This window comes from Hippopotamus amphibius, chromosome X (genome assembly GCF_030028045.1).
Source record: "Hippopotamus amphibius kiboko isolate mHipAmp2 chromosome X, mHipAmp2.hap2, whole genome shotgun sequence".
In the NCBI taxonomy this organism is placed as follows: Eukaryota; Metazoa; Chordata; class Mammalia; order Artiodactyla; family Hippopotamidae; genus Hippopotamus; species Hippopotamus amphibius.
Genome location: NC_080203.1, coordinates 120,049,923 through 120,076,258, shown reverse-complemented (window position 1 = coordinate 120,076,258; position 26,336 = coordinate 120,049,923). Strand labels below are relative to the sequence as shown.

General features: G+C 43.2%; 1 protein-coding gene across 3 annotated transcripts in view; it reads right to left on the bottom strand.

Annotated features, from left to right (window-relative positions):
- Positions 1-26,336, bottom strand: part of SH3KBP1 (SH3 domain containing kinase binding protein 1) — a 333,408-nt gene that overhangs the window by 77,507 nt on the left and 229,565 nt on the right. For all 3 annotated transcript variants that reach the window (XM_057718401.1, XM_057718402.1, XM_057718403.1), the window contains one exon: positions 15,521-15,615. In XM_057718401.1, coding sequence (XP_057574384.1) covers positions 15,521-15,615 — 95 coding nt within the window. The remainder of the gene's footprint in view (positions 1-15,520; positions 15,616-26,336) is intronic.

The window sequence follows — 26,336 nt, the reverse complement described above, 5'->3', positions numbered from 1 at the left end:
GATGCTTGAGGTGTAGAGAGCAACACAACTGCTACTGGTGGTTGTCGTCATTACTGTGATTCTAGGGGCTGGTCCCAGAGACCTTGAGGGATAATGAGGTCAGGAAAGGATCTTAATTAAGCACACATACATATGTCATGTGACTCAGCACCATCTTCCGGTTGGTGCTGAGTCACTCCCTGGCAACAGTTCACACACCTGGAGGGCCCAGGGGAGGGACACCAAGGCCCCAGGGTGTGTCTGAGGAGGGAGACCCGGCCCAGATCTCAATTGTCAAGCCATAGTCTGCTCCATCCTGCCAGAGGGGCCCTGGGGAATGTGGCGGAAGTGCTCCGCCACTGCACACAGCTCTCGCACTGGGGACCAGCTGAGAGCCACTCCCTGACATCCAACCTCACGACAGGGAGTCACCAGTGAGCTCTGCTGGGTCTGCCTCTCGTCTAGGCACTTCAAATCTTTAGAAAAGACAAACTTGCCACTTGGCTTTTAAATTGTAAAGTCTGGCTGCAACCTCATTTTGGGCTCCATTTTGTCAAGAGTGCAAAGCAACATCTTAGACCAGTGTTTCTCAAAGCTGGCCGCACACTTAGAATCATTTGGGGCTACATCCCACACCAATTAAATTACAATTCCTAGGGAGGTGAGACCAAGAAAGCAGTGCTTTTTAAAGGTCCCTAGGTCCTTTCAATGTGCAGGCTGAGAATCAATGATTTAGCCAGTGCTTCTCAAATGCTAATGTGCATACTATCCACTTGGGGATCGTGTGAAAATGCCAATTCACATTCAATAGGGCTGGGACTTGTCAGAGATTCAGCATTTCTAACAGGTTCCCAGGTGATGCCAATGCTACTGGACAAGTAGCAAGATTCTCAAAAATGGTTAAGCTCTTTAAAAACAAAGGACCTTATTTTTATACCTCTGTATCCACCAAATACCCAGCACAGTGCCTGGCAAATACTGATTATGAATACATGTTGGCTGAATGGATGAATTGATGGATGGCCCAATCTCTCCCCAGACTACTAATCTACTCGCAATTTTCAAATATCCGAGGTGAGGTCAAGTTGAACAGGGAAGAGGCAGGTCTAGATAAGCCATACAAGAAAGCCTCATCTATACAATCAGGCTTACCTGTCGGTCTGTAGTGAATAGTTGTCCATAATTGTGGTAACAACTTAAAAAGTACCTTTCAAAGGTAGGTCACATTTTCTAAGACATCGTAAGTGCCCTATTTGAGTTTGGACAGGAACGTATAGCTCAGAAATTGCCATAGCAAACCCCAAAATGATGGGTTCACCAGATGGTCCTCTTGAAAAAGAAAAGGCCTCTGCTTGGTCACTTGCCCTGGTGGTCAGCTGTCCCCACACTCCCTAGTAGCAATTTCCCAGAAATTATCCAGAGTGGCTCTTTTTCACGACCTTCTCTGATGACTGAAATATCATTAGAGGAGAAAGTGAGTGTTGTTTGATGTCAGTGTGGCTGTCAAGTGAGCCTCTGAGTGCCTCAAGGGGGTCTCACACCCTCAGCATCCCACCAGCAGTATGAAAAGTGCTGTTTAATATTTACTAATGAACGCCTTCTGCATGGAGCTGCAGGGGGCTGTTGAGAGGAAGCTCCATGGAAGCCGAAGCCCAGGAGCACTCAGTTCTGCCTCTGCTTGTTAACACCTCTCCAAGAGATGCAATTATTCTGCATGGCTGGGATTTCTGCTCAGAATTTCCAACATCCCATAAGTCAGTTACTCTACATCCCATAAGTCAGTTACTCTAGCAGGCTCGTCAACATCATGGTTTACGAGGTAACAGGAAAAAAGAGAACCACTGTCTATCTCAGTGTCAGAAGAAATGCCTGGCAGACCACAGTTAATGAGGGAAGCCTAGGAGACCGTCCCAGGGACAAGCCCACTCAAGAAGATGTCACATTCCAAATGTCAACATCTGGGATAGGCGAGGTTTAGGCAGTCATTCACTGTTTTGTGATACTGGGAAGCCACAAAGGAAGACCTCAAAGAGATTGTCTGCTTGTAAAAAAAAAAATCCTGACTTTTTATTGGGCAACAACTTACAGGCTTTGCTATACTAACTTCTGACTTTTTCATTTTACATATTGTATAACTGGTAACCAAAAATTGGATGAGTGACACACAAAAAGCAGTAATCAAGCTTCCTTTTAGTCATGTCGCTATTAATTAAAGCATGTCATGATGCCTGAAAACTGTATTCAGAAATGCCCACATGCCTTTTACAAGCTACCCATACCATACCTCACATTTTCCTGCCTCTTCGTACATCTAGTAATTTGTGATTGTATGTCCTCAACAGCCATGTGCTACACGCTATATTGTCGAAGGACTGAATTTTGTCTTCCTTGCAAGAGCGCGGAGTTTCGTTACGATGGGCATGTTACTGGCAGATCAGCTTGACCTGTCAAGGCTTGGTTATAGGTTTCATTTAGGGTGGGTCTAGGGTAGCCCTATTCCTACAGCTGACTTTTCTGGGTTGTTAGTTGGATGCCAAGTGCGTTCAACAAAGTTTTTCTATTCTTCTTGGCCAGAACTTCAACATCTCCTATCACTGATGACCTCTGGGATATCCACTCAGCTCACAGCCCACCCACATGGCCCCCCTCCCCCATACTTATTTTCTGTCAGGCCTGGTAGAGTCTTGCCCTACTGATGCACAGCTTAGTATCCGGCCAGAGACTCAAAGGACCCTTATATATAGAATTCTGGAGTTCCATTCTTTGCACAGCTCACTCCTCTGCAATTCCCTGCCCTGAAAATTCCATCCACTTCAGCAGCTGTGAGTTACAATCTCTGTTTCCTCCATCCAGTGAGTCTTCTGCTCTCTGTTTGGGCTTCAGTGCCCTGTGTTGCAATTTCGAAAGTGCCCTCAGGCAAAAAGCCAGGGTTGCCGTGGAACTCACTTTATGCTTCCCTTCTCTCAAGGATCACATCCCTGTGCTGTGCGTTGCCCAATTTTAAAGTTGTCTGTGGCAGGAGGGTAAATCTGAGACCCTTTACTCCATCATGGCTGCAACCAGATATTATATTCTCACTTGAAAAGACTGTTTCTTTAATCAGAGTGAATTTATTTTATTCTAGATAGAACTTTAAGCTCTATCTTTAAAAGTATGAGCTATTTCAAGGTCTAATTCCCAAAAGAAGTCCTAGAGAAAGAATTTCTGAAATGAAGACACATACAAGGGTTTTTAATTATCCTGGAGTTTCCTTTGCTAGTCATATACACTCTTCTCTAACAAGGAAGGTGGAATATTCCCTAAGGAAAAGTAGAGTCACTGTTAAACATCTTTATATGGAAAAGTTAAATACAATGCAGTAAGTTAGTGCCACCCAACCTTTTCCAGATAATGGCACATCTATAAAATGATAATATTTTGATGACATGCTGCTGGACGCCTGACGCTGTTGGAGGCCATCAACCCGGGAGGGGGTGGGGGGTTCTCCACCCACCTAAGGCCCTTCTCATCCACCAGGAGAGCTGAGGGGATCATTATCCTATACTCCTATAATCCACTCAGAGCACAGGGGTTAGGAAATGCTACAGAAGTAACTTTTGAGTCCAGATGTCACTAAGAAATGAGAAAAAAGTTGAAACCAAATCTCAGTCCCCCAAAAGAGAACAGAGCTTTCACAGGCATCATGAGAGGCAGCCAGACAGGAATCAGGGAGGCCTGAGGGAATTTTAATAGGAGACGACCCAGAGCAGACGCCTCAGAGGCCTCAGGGCTCATAGATTGTTTCCCTCTTAGAGAAAGATGCTTCAATCTGGAGCCTCTTCAGGGAACAGCACCCAACAGATGCTGCCATATTGGCCCAACTCCAGGGTCATCATTCACATTGGGCATCTCCCGGAGTTGTGGGACATGGCTGTACAGTTTGTCACAACCAATATACAAGAATTGCTTACTGATTTCATTATTTCATTTGCAGCTTATACAATCCTAAGTCTTAGGAAATGTTTATGCTTTTGGCCTTTTTTTTTCCTAATAGTAGAATGAAAGACTTTTTACTCCCTTAAATTCTACTTCAAAAATCAGTAATCATGTGAAAAGGAGATGTTTGCAGAGAAGGCCTTTCATGGTTACTTGTAATCTGGCTTTAAGAATGATCAGAGGGGACTTCCTAGGTGGCGCAGTGGGTAAGAATCCGCCTGCCAATGCAGGGGACACGGGTTCGATCCCTGCCCCAGGAAGATACCACATGCCGTGGAACAACTAAGCCCGTGCTCCACAACTATTGAGCCTGCGCTCTAGAGCCCGTGAGCCACAACTATTGAGCCCATGTGCCACAACTACTGAAGCCCACGTGCCTAGAGCCCGTGCTCTGCAACAAGAGAGGCCAGGGCCATGGCAATGAGAAGCCCGTGCACCACAACGAAGAAGAGTAGCCCCCGCTCACCACAACGAAGAAGAGTAGCCCCCGCTCACCACAACTAGAGAAAGCCCGTGTGTAGCAGCGAAGACCCAACACAGCCAATAAAAAAAAAAAAATGATCAGAGGACTTCCCTGGTGGTGCAGTGGTTAAGAATTCGTCTGCCAGTGCAGAGGACACGGGTTCGATCCCTGGTCCGGGAAGATCCCACATGCCATGGAGCAACTAAGCCCGTGAGCCACAATTACTGAAGCCCAAGTGCCCTAGAGCCTGTGCTCCGCAACAAGAGAAGCCACTGCACTGAGAAGCCTGTGCACCGCAACGAAGAGTAGCCCCCATTCTCCACTACTAGAGAAAGCCTGCGTGCATCAGTGAAGACCCAAAACAGCCAATAAATAAACACATTTATATATAAAAAAGAATGATCAGAGACATTAACATATGAGGGCATGTGAACATGTCATACACCAAATACAAATCAAGGTGCCACTTTTGCATTTTTTTGTCCATTTAAATATAATCAAGCATGTGCAATAACGTAACAATATGTTTTCACAGAAACTTCTCATTTTCTACTTGTTACGTCATTTACATTGAGAGGACCACTTAATGCTAAATTTTAGAAGCCGTTTCTAACAGCGCCTTCAGCTCATCCAAAGCTTATGGCTAATGGCATAATATACCTCTCAAGGCTGTGCATCCTACAGCTGAGATTTCATTTTCATCTCTGTTTAGAGAACTATATTGGTTCTGCATCCAAATACATGTTTCTTCCATTAAAAGGATAGTGGATGTAATAAAAAATCATTTTGCTTCATTACAAAGACAGTGGCATTTATAAAGCATCTTTCATTATGTTTTAAGAGATGTTCTTAGTTCATGCACCACCTCTAAGAGACACAAAAAAACCAGTTAGGGTGAGGGCGGAGGAATCTTCATTTCCCAAATAAACACCAGGAAGGAATAAGAAGGGAAGGGCATAGCCCTGATCATTATGAAGGTCAAGAACATCCAAGCCAGCTGCAGCAGCTACTGATGAATTCTTACCGTCCATCTCCCTTTTTTATGAGACAAATCTATGTTTCTTTTAAGTCTTTCTTTTAGGAAAGCTTATTCCTTGGCATAAAAATTTGTTTGGAGTCTTTTTCTCGATACACAGCAAATTTAGCTTTTAGGCCTGTACAGTGAGTGAAAAATACAATTCCCAGGTCAAATCTCAGCCCTCAGGCAGCTCATATGAGTCTCATATGGAATATGCTATACTTGTTTGCCACTTTGGGGAAAAAGGGGCACAGGGGTACGGAGGTGGGGTACAGGGGATGGGTCTGCTATGGGAGATTCATGGTCTTGTCTTACAAAGTATATTCCTAGGAAGACTTGGAACAAAACCAAGGTCCTTGAAATTCAGGCAATTACATATCAAGCAATTATTTACTAAACACTGAGACTCAGATGACCTTGTAGGAAAAAATAGACCAACCAACAACATTCTCTCAACTGTATCTTTGCAGAGCAAAAGTTTTTAATTTTGCCAAAGTCCAATGCAGCAGTTTTTTCTTTCGTGGATTGTGCTTTTGGTGTCATGTCTAACAACTCTCTTCTCCTATGTCTTCATACATAACTTTTTTTATATCATGTTTTCTATGCAGATCTGTGGTCCACTTTGAGTTAATTTTTGCATAATGTGTTAGATTAGGTTAGGGCTGTTTTGTTTGTTTGTTTTGGCCTAGGGATGATCAATTGTATCAACACCATTTCTTGAAAAGATTATCCTTTCTTTCTTAAATTTTCTTTGCACCTTTGTTGAAAATTAATTGGCTATATTTTTATGGGTCTGTTTGTAGACATTCTATTTCAAGGCCGAGCAAACTACATCCCATGGGTCAAATTTGGCCTGCTACCTATTTTTGTACAGTCCTCAAGCTAAACTTAGTTTTTACATTTTCGAATGGTTTTTAAAAATCAAAAGAATAATATTTCAAAGAATATGAAAATTACAAGAAATTCAAATTTAAGTGTCCATAAATAAAGCTTTATTGGAACTCAGCCACAGCCATTCCTTTACACCTATGACTGCTTTTGTATAGTTGAGATAGATACTATATAGCACATAAAATCTAAAATGTTTTCTCTCTGGCCCTTTACAGAGAAAGTTTGCCAAGCCCTCATCTAGGATATGAGGATCCTTATCAATGCAGGATCTCAGGGGTTCTCTGAATGCCACTATAAAAAAAATACTGTAAGGACAGAAGCTTTAAATAGAACCTCTGAAAGCCCTGAGGAAGGCAGAAAAGGAATGCATTTAATAGCCAGCTACCCTTTCCAACTAGGACTAAAATACAAAAGCCTTAAGGAAAACTATTCTTAAAAGGATGAATTTTACTGCACCATGTAGTTAACTATAAAATGGGGAAATTTTAAGTTTAAAAGGTATTTATTTTTAATGATATTTTCTTAAATATCTGTATGAGTCATAAACTAAGAAAAAACATTTGCAATGTGAAAGATGACAGGTTAATGTCATGAATATAAGGTATTTTTATAAAAATCAATTGGAAAATGACACATAATATTTTCAACTTGAATAATCATTTTTAAAAATGCAAACACCTATCAGATTAGCAGAGATTAGAAAGAATGATAATATCCAGGCATGACAAGGATAGGGAAACATTCTCATAGGCTCCTGGGGGGAGACTAAATTGGCACAATCTTTCAGAACATCACTTAAATGCTTTTAAAAGGCACTGAGGCAGCAATACATTTAGCAATTGATCATCAGGAAATAATAACAACTGCTAACATTTATATAGAACTTACTATAAGCCAGGCATTCCAAGTGCTTTGCCTCCTTTAACTTGTTTAATCTTTACAACACCAACAGGTAGGTACTGTTACCATCCCCATTTCACAGATGTAGAAACCAAGGCACAGAGAGATTGAGCAGCCCACCCAAGGTTACATAAGTAGTAGGAAGTGGTAGAAATAATTACATGCATGAGGATTTACAAACAAGATAATGACTACATGCCACATGGTGTAAAATAGGGAAAAACCAGAAAAAAGCCAAATATAAAAGAGGATTGTAGTACTCCATCCATTGGGATGCTAAGGAACCATTTAACCATGCCACCAACGATAGGCATGATATATTGGGGGCAAATGGGGTTACAAAGGAGTGTATCTGATATGATCTTATTTTTGTTTTGAACTGTAATTGCGTGTGTGCGCATATAAAGTATGGAAGAACCTGAAGGTGATACAGTCACAGATCATTTTGACTTTTCTTCGTATTTAACTGTTTTGTTCTCTAAGAGTAAGTTTTACTTATTTAATTCTAAAATATTACTTAAAACTGCATCCCATGCCACTTTCCATCTCAAAAAAGTATATTTTAGTGAAACGCAAATGTGAATATAAAGAGCTTTAAGAAGACAGGGGCTACACAACTATAATAAATTGCTTTCATCCTAAGAAAAGTTAAATAAATAATACAGGGGCATTTCAGGGAAAGTACTGACCTTACTTTCAGGAGAGTTCAATACATCAAGAGAGAACTCTCAGTCAATGGGCATTTGTCTTCCCTTCTTCCTATCATAACTTATCATAGCAATAGCTATAATTTAACTTTTTTATTTCTAGAGCACTTTCAGCCACAACACCTCATTTAATCCTCACGACAGCCCTCTCAGAGTAATACAAATAGAAAAGGTGGAAATAGAAAACAGAAAGAGTTTCTCTAATTCCTTAAGACACCTGCAGATTTTTCCGTGTGTTGCAGGAAAAAAGTATCCCAAGATGCTGTGGCAAGGATTACCACTGTCCTGCCACAAAAGCATAGTGCTTGGGAGAGAGATGACAATTAGGTTGAACAAACACAGGGTCCCTTTAGACAGTTTTACATAATTTGAGGAGGCATGTAAAGCTGAGAATTTGCATCAACTGCGAACTCACCTATGAGGAATCTGCAGTCATTGAAATTTCCGGGTGGCATTGTTTTGACTGTCTACTGGTAAACTAAAGGGAAACTTTCTCCCACCACAAGTCCTACTTTCACCATCCTCATTGAATTTAAAACTGTGTCTCTGCGATGGTTAAACAAGCTCAGGAGGAAGAGTTTTGATTTGTTTCGAAAGATTTTTTTTGGGTGGACCATTTTTAAAGTGTTTATTGAATTTGTTACAATATTGCTTCTGTTTTATGTTTCGGTTTTTTGGCCCCGAGGCATGTGGGATCTTAGCTCCTGGACCAGGGATCAAATCCACACCCCCTGCATTAGAAGGTGAAGTCTTAATCACTGGACCATCAGGGAAGCCCCAGGAGGAAGAGTTTTGATCAAATGTGCTTCTGGTGTCAGGAATCTTCCCATCGGTCCTGGTGTCCAGGTTACTTTAAAGAGGAAGACAAAACAGCAAACTGTATTCCTTGGGATTTCTAATGCTCTGAGGAGGAGATATATTGTGACTGCTGTCCCCAGTAAGGATATATGCAGTCTAACAAGACAGGCTATACTGCAAGAAATACATCCTATGACATAAATGACTCATTTGCTGAACGCTGACATTTCTCAAATGTGTGTAAACCCAGGTGATCCCAGATCTACGCTTAAGTTCTTCATTCACTCATAAAACACGTCCTTCTAATGGGTCTGTCAGCGTGTCATCATTTTCAGGGTGACACCTGCTAATTTACTCCTCACCCCTGAAACCACATTTAATTCTACACTTTAGCTCTGTTAAAAGCTTCAGCAATTGAGAGAGAAAGGGTCAAGGCCAGCAATCTATATAGCTGATTGGCTTCTTACACCAAGCTGAGAACCTTTCTTGAGATTCCTAAAGCCACTTTCCTGTGGGGAGAGAAGCAAGGAAGTCTGCAAACATTTTTCTCATGAATAAATGTTTCAATTAATGAATTAATAGGAGGGAGGCAGGAAGGGAAAATAAACATTAGAACAAACAAAAGAACGTATCATCACAGAATGACTTAGGAAGGAGCTCAGAATTCTTCTTTTCGTTTCTTTTTCCTTCCTTCCTCCCTTCCTTCCTTCCTTCCTTCCTCTCTTCCCCTCCCCCCTCTTTCTCTCTCTCTCCCTCCCTCTCTTGTTCATGGTAACAGCAAGCAGAAAACTAACCTGGGTTCAGAAGAAAAGAGGAAAGCAAAACAGGCTGGGCATGGGAAGAAAGCGGAAGAAAAGTGGGAGAAGAGGGCTTCAGGCACAAAAAGAAGCAACGTTAGCCCTGAGCTGAGCTCATCCCGTCCTCTGTGCTACAACTCCATTTCTGTAGATATGACAATGGAATCAGAAAGTCCTGGATGATCCTGACCCTAAGAGATCAGAGACATGGACACCAGAATGTCTGAAACAGATGGATGAAGGAATGGCGTGGTAATATTGTTTTCCTGATAAAATAATGATAATGCCATTAATTTAGAAAGAAAGTCCCATAGGCACTTGCCCCAGATATACCCAGCAACAAAGCATGACTCAATGTGTAGACAAGAGTCACCTTGGGGAGTGACCACGCCCCGCCTACCTCAAGCATCCACAGCCCCACAGGAAACAGAGCAGTCCCGCCCTGCCAGCCCCCACGTTCAGGGTCAGGAGACGCCTCTGCCCTGGTTTGGCCTCTGATTACTGTGAGTCCCTTGGGAAAGTCACTTCCGCGCTCTGGGGCTCTGTTCCTCCTTTGTCATCTGGACAGAACACCCATGGTCCCACCTAACTCCCAGGGCTGCCGTGACGATGCGCCTGGGAGAGATGCATGAGAAAAAGGAGGGGTGCTGAGGGGTCCTGGACGCTTGCTGCCGGCAGCCCAGAAGGGCCCTGTGCTGGGAAGCCGTGGTCCTGCAGGATCTGTCACTATTAAGTTAAATACTCGACCATTGTCTGGGAAAGGAGGGAGGAAAACACACTGAGGGAGACAGAGAGGAAGTTGGTGAGTTAGTATTCAGTCCTAACTCTGCCCTCACAGCAGGTCTAGCTCAGACATTTGAGGTCCCTGGTCTGATACATCCCTAAGAAAAGGTGAAATTTCTAGTTGGTATTTTTTCATAGTGGTGACCTTATACCACTCCTATCTTTAGCTACTCCTCTGGGTTCCCTCTTTCTTGAGAGGCGCATATATCGGTTTTCTCCCCTGAACAGCAACGCTGTCCCCTCCTCCTTCTCTCCAACTCCACCATGCCATTCCTTTAGTCAATAATATAACCCTTCACCATGTTTACCTTGATGTTATCAAATAGGTTTTAAAATCACAAAGAAACGGGGGTTTCTGTTTGCTTTGTAACGGGTTAAAGGCACAGTCACTCAGAGGAGCCTTTTGATAAGAAATACCCGCAGATCTTTGTTTACAAAAGGGTCACGTGGGAAGCCCTTCCTCCTAGGTTACTGGGGGCTGGGAGGAAAGGGCCATTGCTCTGAGGCCAGGAGGCTGTCGGCCAAGGGCAGGGACATTGTCCCTCTCCGCAGCTGGGCTCGCTCTGCCCCAAGCGGCAGTAGTCAGGGCAAGGCGCATCCTTCATAGCGGAGCCCTGCCTGACCCCACCAGGCTGCTCTCAGTCCTTCTCCAGAGAGCTTCTCGGGTTGGAAACCAGACCCAGAGACTTCTGAACCCTTTCAACCATGCTCTGAGCACAAATCAGGAAGGCAGGGATGGGGGCGGCAGGAACGCAGACGAAGGAGCTATTTTTGAGTGACTGGAAATAAAAGCTAAACACAGGTGTGTTCTGCACTCATGGAAATGTTCCCAAATCCACAAGAATTCTTTATAAATAAACCAAAAAACAAACCATTCGGGTTGCCACACTTCATCTTAGTTTTCAGGGACACACAAATAGTTCAGGCCTTTGTACATTATTTCAGGAACCAAGGAGGGCTTACAGGCACCCACTAAAGGTGTCTGACTCATTTTCTAGAAAGCTATACGAAGTGACAATCTAGGGCTAAAAATGGGGGCAACGCCTGCCCTGTGACTCCTGCCACAGCTCAGAAAAGGAAGGCAAAGGGAAACCATGTTAACTGACTAGAAAATGAAACCACCACCAGAATTTGGGGTAAATCGAGAACGTCTACAGCAAAAGCTGTAAATTTTAGAGAACAGCCATTCTGGACTTCCATCTCAATTCATAATACAATAAGAAGCATATCAAAACGCATATAGCCAAATCGTGGCAAAACTATTCACTGTGCAATATGAAAAGCACACAGTCATCTAAATGAACTTCTGGGCGATCCCTAAACTCAGAACAAGAGTAGGACTTTTCTATAAAGCAGAGTTTGACCCACTCAGACTCCATCCACCTTCAGCAGGCATAATATTTATGGCATGTTTTCCTTCCAAATTCTTGCTGAAATCTCACCCGTTGCGAATTCTCATCCATTGCAAATTCTTACCTATTTTAGGTATATGTTTCACCACTGTTACCTACTTTACATCATAGCATTCCAGCCCTAGCTGCAAACTGCCCCCCCCACCCCCCGCCACGCGAGCCCCTGCATTCGCATTTCTAAGGTCAGAAAAAGAGCAAAGTTGAACTGACAATTCCCAGGATTACAGGTACCACTGATGGACCCCTCCCTGCGAGAGGCACTTATACACAGCATCTTAGTAAACCCTCATGGCAGCCCTGTGAGGTCTGCTATCTGGCTGAGGAAACCGAGCCTCAGAGGGATTAATGGACATGCCCAAAGACACACAGCCAGGAACGATGGAGCTGGGACTCAAACCCTGGTGTCTCTGAGCTGGCAGCCCACGTGGCACTTATTTTAACATGATGGTTCCAGTAAAATGGAATGCTAGATCAAGGCTGGCAGATATTTTATGGGGATAGAAGTAAAAATCTGCAGAAGTACAGGAGTACAAGAGACCTGATTTCACAGATCATATAAAACAATAATAAAAACAAAATGATAGAGCCTAAGGGATTTTTTTTTAAAGCAACAAGCTCAAAATAGGCTCAAGCACAAGACGCGGCATGGGTTAAGACTGGCTGTATTATTAGCTATTGAAAACTAGCTACGTGGGTAAGCAGAGGCATCCCGGGCATTGGGAACATGGTCTGGGTCAAGTTAGCGAGGAGGCACAGGTAGGAAGGGGACAGCTCAGGAGAGTTCATGTAGAACAGTTACGTGAACAAGGCCAGGAAGTCAGACTGTGACCAGACCACGTGGCCACACGAATGCTCGGATATCTAGCCAGATCTTACAGGAGAGAAAGAGGAGAGAAAGGAGAGAGGTTACACGAGCAGAGCGAGCAGAGCGCTGTTATGGGATGATAAAAAGCAGGGGCTGGGGCGCTAGGGATGCAGCAAGTGGAAGCTGGAGCTGGGGAAAGCATCCCTCCACTGGCCACCCCAGGGCTTCCCTCTGGAGCAAGTGCTGTGGAAGGTGCCGCAGAAAGGAGGAGGTACAGACCAGCCTGGGCCTGCTCTGCCAGGGACAAAAGTGGCAGGAAGGCCGGATCCTCAGCGGCTGGCGCTGCAGGGCTTGCGGGGGGTGGGGGCGGGGAGCAGGGCAAGACCAGGAGGAGCAAATGTCAAAACGACACACCCAGGCACTCTGGACCCCCTGAGGAGCACAATTAGTGTGCGAGCCAGGTCAAGGGACCAAGTGGACGGGAAGGATACCAAGTGCTCGTTTTGCAAGTGTAACTGTGATATCTGATACCTGTTTCACAAGCCCAAACTGCTTCTAAATACATTTAGCTATGGAACTGGGGAAATTGGCTGCAACCCTCAAGACACTCTTGAAAGCAGCCTTCCACCTCTGCCTGGTTCTTTTCTTCCTACTGTGTGGAGGGGACGAGGAGAGAGTCCCTCTCTGACTAAATAAGCTCTTTAGAAAACTCCAATTCCTTTTATCGGACCGGATCTCAGGCTAGGGAGGAATGAAATCATCAAGATGAAGGTGTTCTCACTGTACACAGTCAAATGACAAGGACTGGGATATAAGATGTTGATGTTAAGGTAGAAATAGACGTGTTCAAACAAGAGACCATCCGGGGGCGGGGGGGAGTCTCTTCTTTTCCCCAAACCTTAATAAATGTTATTGTACATCTGGTTTTCAACTGAAAAGACGGCGCCCCCACCAATCAAAAACAGGAAAGTGAGCCCCACCCCCATTACAAAGAATGGCAGTTATTTAAGCCTCTGGTTACTTTATCATCACAGGGAAAAGTGCTCTACCCCCACCCCTTCCTCTGTGGTAGTAAAACCAAGTCTCTGCCAAGTATCGGAGTATTTGTATCATGCTTCACAGCCATATCATGTATTTGTTAAAGAGTCCGATTTAAATACAAAATGCACTGTGCCTAGGAAAGCAGCCCGGAGGAGGCCCGCAGGACGAGGGGAAGGGTGGCAAAGAAAAAACTGCTCAGGACTTCCTAGGTGGTGCAGTGGTTAAGAATCCGCCTGCCAATGCAGGGGAAGTGGGTTCGATCTCTGGGCCAGGAAGATTCCACATGCCGTGGAGCAACTAAGCCCGTGCGCCACAACTACTGAGCCTGCGCTCTAGAGCCCGCAAGCCACAACTATTGAGCCTGTGTGCCACAACTACTGAAGCCCATGCGCCTAGAGCCCATGCTCTGCAACAAGAGAAGTCACCACAATGAGGAGCCTGCACACAACAAAGAGTAGCCCCCACTCTCCACAACTAGAGAAAGCCCATATGCAGCAACGAAGACCCAATGCAGCCAATAAATAAACAAATAAAATAAAAAAAATTTTTTTAAAAGAAAAGAAAGAACTGCTCTGCCTCCTTGGCTGAAAGGAACAAAAAGGGCAGCGTTTCCCCTCCTCTGATTTCCTCCAGCCATGTTCAACACCTACAGAGATGTATTGAAATAAGTTCGTGGGGGAATATTTTACAGGTGAAAAGATGGCCAAGTTCTAGGGCCATCAGCAAAGCAGGGAATAGTTGGCTAGTCCAGAAAGGTGCCCTAGCATTGTCCAGCACACCACCTTCGACGGACAGAGTGAAAGCACCAAGCTTTCTCCTTAAAATAATCTGACGTTTGGCAAGCTCCTTAAGCTCTGGGGTCATACATTCCCTGGCATCTGTGGCTCAGGCTCTTAAAACACACAACCTCCACAACCATTTCTTAAAGGCAACTGTCCTTGATTATAAGGTTATAAAGGTAAATCACTTATGGACACACTTGGGGATGGGGCAGGTGGGGGACAGGCAACACCATGGTCCCTTTCCTCTCAGTAACAGCCAGAGGCAGCGGGACCCAGAGCCTGCTTCCCACCATAACCCCCTGTTCTGTCTCCCCTTTCCCTGCATCCTCCACCCTGTCAATGCTGTCCATCCCCACATGAACGCAGGCAGTCGCATGATGCCCCAGTCACGCCCGTGCTAAGGGAATTCCACCTTGCTTGCCACTCACCTGGATACAACAATACAAGCACCTGACACATCCTAAAGCCTGCTCAGCTTTTCATCATATTCAATCATCATAAAAACCCTATACTTCAAAGAAAAGGCCATATATTCTAGAAATTACTTACATAATGGATCTTTCAACCAACCACTTGGTGAGTACCATTGCACGAAAGCACCCACAGTACATGGTCCCAGCCCTGTTAAGCCGTGTCACTTCACACAGATGTAGTGATACTAAAATCACTGCCTGTAGTGATAATAAAATCGTCCAATCTTCTCATCCCAAGCAAGATGGGCAAAATTCTCTCAGGCACGCTACCTGTCTTTGATCTGAACAGTAAACATTCTTTAAGCCTTTTCTGCCTGTGAGGTACGACCTTGTGCTTTGAAAGCCCCTCCTTGGATGCCTCACAACACAGAGCTTTGCAGCCACGGCTGCTGTGCAGGACGGGCTCTCCAGCCAAACAAGCTGCTTTCCGCCTTCTGGGTTAGCCCTTCTGGACCAGGGCCACACAAATCTACAGCTGGCTCCAAGGCAAAAAGAATCTACTCGAGTTTCAAGTTCATTCATTCACCTGGCTACATTTGGCTTCGCCTGATTGAGAGGAGAGATGCAAGATTCTTCCTTGGGCATTCAGAATCATGAAAATTAAGTGTTTCAAGGGTTAAAATATAAGCTTGTACTATCCAGTCAACACCTCAAAGCAGTTCATAGTTTAGGAGGCAGGAGGGAACCTTTGTTTACCTTATTGACGAGAGTGACTATATCTCCTTCTTTGATTGTCAATTCATCGTCGTTCTGTGCCTCATATGGAAATATTACTTTGCAGTAATCCTTGGCTGTAAGAAGAAAAGAAAACACAACCTTTAAAATGCTTTATGTAATGAGCTGGCCCAGGAGGAGATGTTCTCTATCACATTAACTTCAGAGAAAAGCACACTTAACAGAACATAACTATTGCATAAAGAAAGAAGGGTCAGCCTTGGAAAACTACCCAAGATTGCTCATTTTTGGTTCATGCATATTTACTCTCATTTCTCCCTCAAAAATCACGTGACATCATGAAAGCCATTGACTGCTTTGCTTCTCTCAGGCAGAAAAGCAAAAAGGTTTCCTTGGTCTCAGAATAAATGTGTATTTTAAAATACTCTTCATTCTACGTACCATTTTATATATTCTTCATGTGAATGCATAAGTAGACGTAATCTACAAAGAGCAAAAAACTTAAATTTTGCCCTGTCTTCTTCCACATATCACTAAATCAGAAACAGGGTATCTGTATATGTTACAAAGCAGACATGGTACTCAAAACAATGAAAAGGACTCCATTACGTTCCATCTTAAGATACAGATGTCGATGTAGTTGTATGTGAACATGTGTCAACCACAAATGGCCAACAAATCCTGGCCAAATGTTCTTTACACGTGTGTGTGTGGGGCGAACTTTCCAAATATGTCCCATGGTCTCTCTGTGGGAAACTGCTTACTCAGAAATGAGGCTGTTAGTCACCAAAGAGAGAAACACATTAAGGCCACTCAAAATATGCCCTGAATTATATGCTTTTGAAAGTCTACCTGATAGTAAAACCTTCTCTATTTACACAAAAGCACCTGTTTAGAAGACACTGAAAACATTTGTAAGGTATTTGGGAAATTAAGACTTAGAAAAGAGGTTTAATGACTCAGGACAGAAAGTGGAAAGAAAAATTCAAGAGAATTAGTATCTACTGGGACAGGTATTTATTATTCTGCATCAAAGTCAACAACCCTAATGACTTTGAATAATCTTAGGTATTTCCCAAGGATTAGGCCAGTTCCTGCAGACAGATTACAGCCTAGAGCTATCAATTATATTGTCCCTAGTACAATTTATATCACTAATATGTGGGGGTTCTTAAAATTATGATTAATGTCGCTCAAAGAGTGATATATAAAATCAAGGCAATGAAAAATCTATAATACAGACACACTGTGGTCTAGGGTTGGGATATCACAGAGAGTAGGGCGGGGAGGAGGGAGGAAGGGGGAGAGGGAAAGAGAGGGGCTTACTTTGTTTACAGATGTTTTTGCTTTCTGCCAATGGCTTGAAGATACCAGTTACATCTCCTGTCCTAGTGCTGGAAACCTTCTGTCTTAGGTACTTTGAGAAGCTGATGCCTTTTGCTCCTTAACTCATGCTAAGAGGCACTAGTTCTAAATCCCATCAATACCCATCCGCCCAAACATTCCTAAGCCCACATGGTTCCATCTCTCTTAAATTAGTTATAGCAAACCTCCCAAATTCTGAATTGGCCCAAATGTTCTAAAGGGAAGGAAAAAGTTAAGCATCTTCAAATTGGATGATGACAGCTCCTTATCAATTTTCCTATTGACTATGCTAGTGAAATATGACTACCCAACCTCAAAACTTACAACAACACTGAAATACAGTATTATTGAAGAACTGCCTGTAGAGTACTGGCTTTAAGAATAATTTGTTGGATCAAAATCATGGAAACGTTTTACACAGAAGATAAGACATCCGTGGCCAACAAAGAAAAGGAACGAGTCATGTTTCTATTCCTTTCCATCAAAAAAAGTCAATTAAGTGTGGTAGACTTTGTTGGTTAACTTCCTGGCCGCCATTCCCCATCCCCTTCCCAGTTCATAGAGTCCTAACTTGCTCAGGCATTGTACTCAGGAAGAGGGAACCTCCCACAGCCCCAGGGATGAGTCAAGTACATCTAGGCAGATAATATTTTTTATAAGCATTTTTAAAATTGAAGTATATGTTGTGTTAGTTTCAGGTGGACAGCAAAGTGATTCAGTTATACATACATACACACACACAGTCTTTTTCAGATTCTTTTCCCATATAGGTCATTAAAAGATATTGAACACAGTTCCCTGTGCTATACGGAAGATCCTTGTTGGTTATCTATTTTCTATATAGTAGTGTGTATATGTTAATCCCAAACTCCTAATTTATCTCCCCCACCTCCTTTCCCCTTTGGTAACGATAAGTTTGTTTTCTATGCCTGTGACTCTATTTCTGTTTTGTAAATAAGTTCATTTGTATCATTTTTTTAGATTCCACATATAAGTGACATCATATGGTATTTGTCTTTCTCTGTCTCACTCACTTCACTTAGTATGAGAATCTCTAGGTCCATCCATGTTGCTGCAAATGGCATTATTCCTTTTATGGCTGAGAAAATTTCCATTGTATATATGTACCACATCTTCTTTAATCTTTCATCTGTCAATGGACATTTAGGTTGCTTCCACGTCTTGGCTATTGTAAATAGTGCTGCTATGAACATTGGGGTGCATGTATCATTTCGAATTAAGAGTTTTCTTCTGATATATGTGCCCAAGAGTAGGATTGCAGGATCATATAGTGACTCTATTTTTAGTTTTTTAAGGAACCTCCATACGTTCTCCATAGTGGCTGTACCAATTTACATTCCCACCAATGGTGTAGGAGGTTTCCCTTTTCTCCACACCCTCTCCAGCACTTATTATTTGTAGGCTTTTAAATGATGGCCATTCTGACTGGTGTGAGGTGATAACCTCATTTTAGTTGTGATTCGCATTTCTCTAATAATTAGTGATGTGGAGCATCTTTTCATGTGCCTGTTGGCCATCTGTATGTCTTCTCTGGAGAAATGTCAATTTAGGCCTTCTTAGGCAAATGATATTAATTTCACTCCCCTTTGTTGGTGACTGGTTGAGGGGTGAGCATGTGATCCACTTCCAGTCAACAAGATGTGAGAGGAAATGTGCTGGGAGGGGGTTGTTAGATTCTGTTCCCAGATAAAAAAAGATACTTGAGGAAAATAGTTGCCTCTGCCCTTTTGCTTTTAACACTGTTTCATCCTCGTTGGAAGTCAGTATACAGTTTGGTGCTGTCGCAGCCACATTTCAACCATGAAAGGAAAGCCAAAAAAACCCAAAGAGGACGTGACCCTAAGCCCCGACACCGTTGAGATGTCTGTCGAATTAAACAACTTCAGGGGACCTGTCTCTGGATCCCTTGTTATCTGACTTAATAAAACGCTATTGCTTCTCATTACTTTGTGGTCAGGTGGGTATTTATCACTCAAAGCAGAAGGCTCCCTGACACGAAGGAACTCAGTAGAAGAAAGAGGACACTTCCAGCAACCTCCTCTGAAACACTTCACTATAATCCGCCTCCCCCTCCCAAACCTTCTTCCCTTTTCCCCTAACTCTTCCCTTGCTACCTTAAGACCTGGCCTCATAGTAGGAGGTCAGTAAATGACTATGGAATTGACTTGTAACCAACAGAGTGAGAAAGCATTTATAAGAAAGTACTAACATGCCTTTAAAATGTTTCATGGGGCCATTTTGTTTTATGCCCACAGTTTCCCTATGAGCTAAAGGAGGGCAGGTGTCCCTCTGTCTTTTTAAAAAGACAGCTTTAATGATGTGTGATTTATATACCATAAAATTCACACATTTTAGTTGTACAGTGTGAAGAGTTTTAATAAATTTATATAGTTGTGTGGCCATCACCATAACCCAGTTTTAGAACACTTCCACCATGATAGCTACGCTGTTTTATATGTGAGGCCTTAGACACAAAATTATCTAGAAAGCACCAATTTTAGATAAATGGAGGAGATAATGGTGCCAGTGGCTACCGTCAACTACCTCTCTCTGCAAAGCAGTTTCCCACACCACACCTCGCCCCTCTTTGTAACCCCAGAACCTGACACAGCTCCCACTCAATGTTTCTTGATGACCCACTAGCAACACCTGTAAAGTAGAGGAAACTCTGTGGGATAGCAAAATAGGAAGAAAGAATTCTGGGCTAGAAGTCAGGATAGTCAAGACTGGGTTTTGTCCCATCTGGTCTTTCCCAAGCACCCAACTTGAGGCAATCACACTGTAGCTCCAGACCTCATGTCCTCAGGTGTAAAGGTGAGACTGGCCAAGAAGTGCCAAGAGGAGAGTTTAGTTAACTTTATCAGGACACTTTCAGCAAATTTAAACTTATTCCAGAACTCTAATATAAAGCAACTAAAACCAGAGCTGTCTGGTTAAATTAGAGAGTGGGGCCGGTCCATCTCCCATCTGGGTCACCAGAAGCATCCCAATGAAATGCTGGAGGCATTGAGGAGCATGCTGGGCTACACCTAAGTCTCCACCAGCTCTGACAGTTCAGGGCTCTAGTCACGAGCACCGTGACTCAGAACACTCCTGACCAAATAGGGCAACCATTTGCCTCACATTTTAAGTATTATGATATATTTGAAAATAAGAATTTATCTTTATTTCTGAGGCATTTGGGCCCTAATTCAGCAGTATTGGAAAATAAGAACATTATGTTGGTTTGGATGTTCCAATGGTTTTAAGATATTCAAAAATAAATTCAAATGCAAAAAATTTTATGAACTGAGACTATGATTTTAATTTTATAGTATATGGAATGAAGATGTTCCCTACTTCAATTCAAACATTTATTGAGTCACCACCATGAAAAAGATATTGTCAGTTCTTGGGCCTGTGATATACAGGTCAGTCCAACCACCCTCTCCCACCTTCGCACGGAAGTGACAACCTAATGTCTAGAGAAAGGCAAGAAGAGAAGAATGACAGTAAGAAAAGACACATACACGAATAAGCATCAACTCACTATGACGGAATATTGTCATGGTGTTTCAGAGAAAGGCAAGATTGCATTCAGGAGAGAGTTCACAAAAGAGGAGGTATTTGATATGTCTTAAGAGTATAATTCCAAATCTTTTTTGAACGTGGGAAGATTATAAATTTTAAATGAGTAGCAGACAGAGATGGAGAGGAAAGAAGTGAAATTAATTTTTGGAGGCAGGCATTTTCCATCTATTCATCAATTAGATGGATTTAATTAGTCCAGGATCAAATAGGAACGAACACACACACGCACATAAAGAAATAAAGGCACAATTTATCCAGTGATTAAGATGATTTCGTCTCTATTTTTTCTTTAGAAAGATTTTAAAATACTAACAAATTAGCATAAGACTGAAACCTTAAGTCAGTTCTTAAGCTTTTTTGTCTCAGAGTCCTTTAAGAATCTGATAAAAAGCAATGACTCTCTCTTTCCAGGAAAAGGAAAATAAAAAAACATAGACACATTCGAAGGAGCAGAGAAAATGTGGTGTACAATATCAGAAGGGTCAAGGACCCTGAAACTCTTGCCCAGTTCCCGATCAAGAGACCCTTACTAAGTGATGACTTGCATTCCAAATTTAAGAAACACCGAGTCCAGTCATAATTCATACCTCCTCCTAAAAAACCCCATTATGTCAATCTCTAAATTTCTACAAATTTACATGAAATTAAAAACAGACTGTCCAAGAAATTGAATTCACATGACCACATCTGATGACATCCTTCAGCTGGCTTTATAATCTATTCATACAACAAACAAACAAACAAACAAACTTAAGCAAATACCCTCACCTTTAAAAAAAAACCGCAGAAGAAACAGAATAAATGTATCAGCAAAGAGAACACACACACACACACACCACGAAAATAACATTAAATTTAGGACAATTCTCTGGGCTCAGTTTAGGACATGACAATCAAAACCTCATGTGTCACAAAGTCTGGTAGGAAGCCTTCCAGAACTTTCAGCAGGGATGGAAAGTACCAGGTCATGCCTAGAATTGGAAATTTTCTTTTCCTTTGGGACACCAGAACAAAAATATCAAGCTCAGTGGTGTCTACTTTCACCAACATCAAAATCTGAAAATTCTTTCATTAAACTGACAAATATTATCTGAGACACTACTGGTTCATAATCCTTTAACCAGAAGCCCTGGGGACAGAATTTTTCAGATTTTACAAGGAAATACATCGCACACACCATATAATATGTAGCATACCCGGCTGGAGTCTGGGGCTACACGCAACCATCAAATACGTTAAAATTTTGCAGCAAATGGATGATTCGTCACCGCAGGTGGGATAAATAAAGACTATACCTAGATGCACATTAGTCCAGAACAAGTTTTATCATCCAAGGTGTGATAAAACCTTTCGGTTTTCGTTTTCGGGAGTTTTTTGTATTTTGGAATTGCAATAAGGGTGTTGATTTCTATCATGTTCTGGGGAAAAGAGATTAAGTTAAATAAAACTAGTTACCTGATTTTGAAGGAGGTTATAATCAAGGAGAGGAAATAAGGCATGCAGACACAGAGCTCTGGACAAGGTGACAGTGAGGAGAAGGTGAGAGTGATGTTTTCAGCTTGAAGCCTCAGAGATTCAGAAAAGGGGAAATCACTTCCCAAAGGAGAGGCTCAGGGTCCCTTCTTGGAAGAGTAAAATGGCACTGGCCCCCGCCTGGACAATGTTCTCGGGCTTTGACCAGAGGAGAAGGAAGAGTAGTGGTGTTTCCCACCCATTCCTGATGACAAGAGTGATATGGGGCACCTGTTTCTTCTGTGCCTTCCCAGATCCCTTTCCTGGGGATTCCAATCCCTAGGTCTGAGGTGGGACCAGGAATCTACCAGCTAAACCAGCCTCTTGGTGATTCTCATCCAGAGGCACGCTTAAGAAACACAAGTCTACGTTAGTGGTCCTCAAGCTTGGGTGGGCATTGGCATCAGGTGGACGATGTGTAAAAACAGAACCCCCAGGTTTTCTGATTCCATAAGGCTGGGGCAGGGCCTGGGGATTTACATCTCTAACACATCCCCAGGGGATGCTGATGCTGCTGGGCTGGGGACCACATTATGAGAGCCAATGATCTAGCCATGTCTATTAGCAAAATGTCAATGTGAGGAAGGAGCAAAACAACTTGGGGAGCTGGAGGGTGGGCCAGTGTGGTGGCGCTGCCGAGGCTGGCTGTGCTATATGAGAGATTTAAGCGAGAAATACATTTCTGGGTCAGTCTGAGGATCCAGGGCTTATGGGGAGGGGTAGGATGAATACTGGGCTTGTCATTTGTTCAATAAATATTAACTGAGTGTCCAGTGTGCGCCCAGCAGCGGAGATACAGCTGTGCCCTCCCGACAGTCTACACCAGTGGTTTGCAACTGGGGTGACTTGGCTTCCCAGGAGACACCAGCAATGCCTGGAGACATTTATGGTTGTTACAGCCTGCCAGGAGGAGGTGCTAAGTGTAACTGACATCTAGTGGATAGAGGCTGGGAAGCTGCTAAACATTCTACAATGGACACAGGACAGCCCCCACCCCCCAACAAAGAATGATCTGGTCTAAATGTTAATAGAGCCAAGGTGGAGAAAGCCCGGTCTATACTTAAACTCAGACGAGGAAACAAAACACAATGCATTTGTCACTATGTTGTCAACTCCGGTCCAACGCCTTCCTTCACGAAAAAGCTGACTGTGACCCCAAATCACATCGACCACCTCTGGTCTTGGATGTTACTGGGAATATGGCTTTCAAATTATTTCACAACTATGAATTATGCCACTTTTCATTCTCTCACTTTAAAAAGAGAAAACACATTTGTTTAAAGAAATCAAAATCTGACAAGCAAAGGAAGCCTCTCTGTTCTCTAGTATGGAGTATGGAGTAGCCCATGGCTCCTCTCAACAGCACCTTCTCCTGCTCAGATGAGGAGAAGCTTGGCATCTTTGGGAGGACAGAAATCCACCAGGATGGCAGAAAGGGAGTTCACTTTTTCCCTCCAAGAGGACTGTATTTGAAATCCAGGTCGTCTGCAGCATGGGCACCCTTGCAGGCAGGCCCCTCACTCTGAATCCATACAGCAAAGTCTGTGTTGGGGTACTTGATGAAAGGTGCCTCCTAGGGACAGCGGGGACCTGAGATACTGAGCCTGGGGTCTTTAGTACATATCAGGTGTGAGAGGCACTAAAGGGCTGGGTAGGAAACATGTTTCATATTGGATGTGCCCAAATTCCCAGGCCTGAGGGTGAGTGAGCTTTGCAGAAGATAAGTGAGCAAAAACACCTATTCTGGCAAAAGAGATTAAAACAGTTCCCAGGTAAGGTTGGGAAAAATCTCAGCATAAGGGAGTTGACCCTTTTTTCTCCTATTCAAACACGTGGTGAGAAAGCAAAAATGAGCTCAGACTGAGAAAGTAAAAATCTGCAAATCAGATACAAATGCAGATACAGCCAGCTGCAAAATGAACTGGAAAGAGTATTTCTCCCAAGCACACATGCTACAGCTGGAAAGGGTCCTAACATTCCCCTTCTCTGAGTGACTACTGCTTCCTTATTCCCTGAGAAAGTCTGTCCTCTAAGACCATAGACTATCAGAAACTTTGCTTTTTTTTTTTAAGCTCTTTATTGGAATATAATTGCTTTACACTCTTGTACCACCTTTTGAGGTACACCAAAGTCAATCAGCTGTATTTATACATATATCCCCTTATCCCCTCCCTCCTGTGACTCCCTCCCACCCTCCCTCTCCCACCCTCTCTGTCCTGGCCCTCTAAGGCATCACCCATCATTGACTTGATCTCCCTTTGTTATACAGCAACTTCCCACTAGCTCTCTATTTTACAGTTGGTAGTGTATGTATGTCTATGCTACTCTCTCACTTCGTCCCTGCCCTCCCAACCCCGTGTCCTCCAGTCCACTCTCTGCATCTGCATCCTTATTCTGGCCCTGTCACTGGGTTCATCAGTACCATTTTTTAAGATTCCATATATATGAGCTAGCATACAATATTTGTTTTTCTCTTTCTGGCTTACTTCACTCTGTATGACAGACTCTAGGTCTATCCACCCCATTACATATAGCTCCATTTCATTCCTTTTTATGGCTGAGTAATATTCCATTGTATATATGTGCCACATCTTCTTTATCCATTCATTTAGGTTGCTTCCATGTCCTGGCTATTGTAAATAGTGCTGCAATGAACATTATGGTACATGTTTCTTTTTGGATTATGGTTTTCTCTGGGTATATGCCCAGGAGTGGGATTACTGGATCATATGGTAGTTCCATTTTTAGTTTTTTAAGGAACCTCCAAACTGTTTTCCAGAGTGGCTGTACCAATTTACATTCCCACCAACAGTGCAGGAGAGTTTCCTTTTCTCCACACTCTCTCCAACATGTATTGTTTCTAGATGTTTGGATGGTGGCCATTCTGACCGGTGTGAGGTGATACCTCATTGTGGCTTTGACTTGCATTTCTCTAATGATTAGTGATGTTGAGCATCTTTTCATGTGTTTGTTGGCCATCTGTATGTCTTCTTTGGAGAAATGTCTGTTTAGGTCTTCCACCCATTTGTGGATTGGGTTATTTGCTTTTTTGGTATTAAGCTGCATGAGCTGCTTGTATATTTTGGAGATGAATCCTTTGTCCGTTGCTTCGTTGGCAAGTATTTTCTCCCATTCTGAGGGTTGTCTTCTTGTCTTATTTATGGTTTCTTTCGCTGTGCAAAAGCTTTTAAAAGAAACTTTGCTTTTTTGTAGTGTATTAGTAAGAATGAAATGTTCCACCCTTGGCTGAAGGAAACACAAGAAAAGAAGTCTTGAATCCCCACAAAAATGCAGGGCCTCATGGAGCTATATGTAATGAGGTGGATAGAACTACAATCTGTCATACAGAGTGAAGTAAGTCAGAAAGAGAAGGACAAATATTGTATGCTAACTCACATATACGGAATCTAAAAATGGTACTGATGAACTCAGTGACAAGAACAAGGACGCAGATACAGAGAATGGACTGGAGAACTCGAGGTATGGGAGGGGGCGGGGGGTGAAGGGGAAGCTGAGATGAAGCGAGAGAGTAGCACAGACATATCTATACTACCAACTGTAAAATAGATAGTCAGTGGGAAGTTGTTGTATAACAAAGGGAGTCCAACTCGAGGATGGAAGATGCCTTAGAGGACTGGGGCGGGGAGGGTGGGGGGGACTCGAGGAGGGGGGGAGTCAAGGAAGGGAGGGAATACGGGGATATGTGTACAAATACAGATGATTGAACTTGGTGTACCCCCAAAAAAAAAAAAAAAATTAAAATGCAGGGCCTCACGTAAGGGGTTCTGGACACAGCCCAGCACATCTATCTTAACTTGGTGGTTCCCAGAAAAACAGGACCCGGGTCCAGCTCACAGACCACATGTGATGTGGTCCCACTCACATAGCGTGTTTCGCTTGAGGCCTATCAAGACACTGCTGCTTCGTTTACATTTCATTCGCCTCCCCCTCTCCTCCGCATCTGTAACTGCCTGGTTTCTTTTTGTTTGGTGCCATGCTCCACAGGTCCTCCTGGGCAGTCTCCTCGTTGCGATGAGCCCATAAACTTGACTTTGTCAGAGTAGCCTAGTTTGTCCCTAGCACTCTTGGGCTGACCGGGCTAGGGCAGTGGCTAGGAAGAACAAGGGTCTGTCAAGCCCTGCAGAGCAACCACTGTCAACCCTCCAGAAATCTGAAATAAGCTCGAGGGTTCTTTTCTTTCCAGTGACTGTGAACTTGGGAAAGGAGATCCGTGGCTACTACGCTGCTTTTACAAGACTGTTGGATATAGAGCCTGGTAAATTGAAATCATTTCTAATTCTCCATCTGCTCAACCACCACTGTTGCCAGTGCCCACTGAGTCCATGGCACTTTCCTGGACTGGATGGTG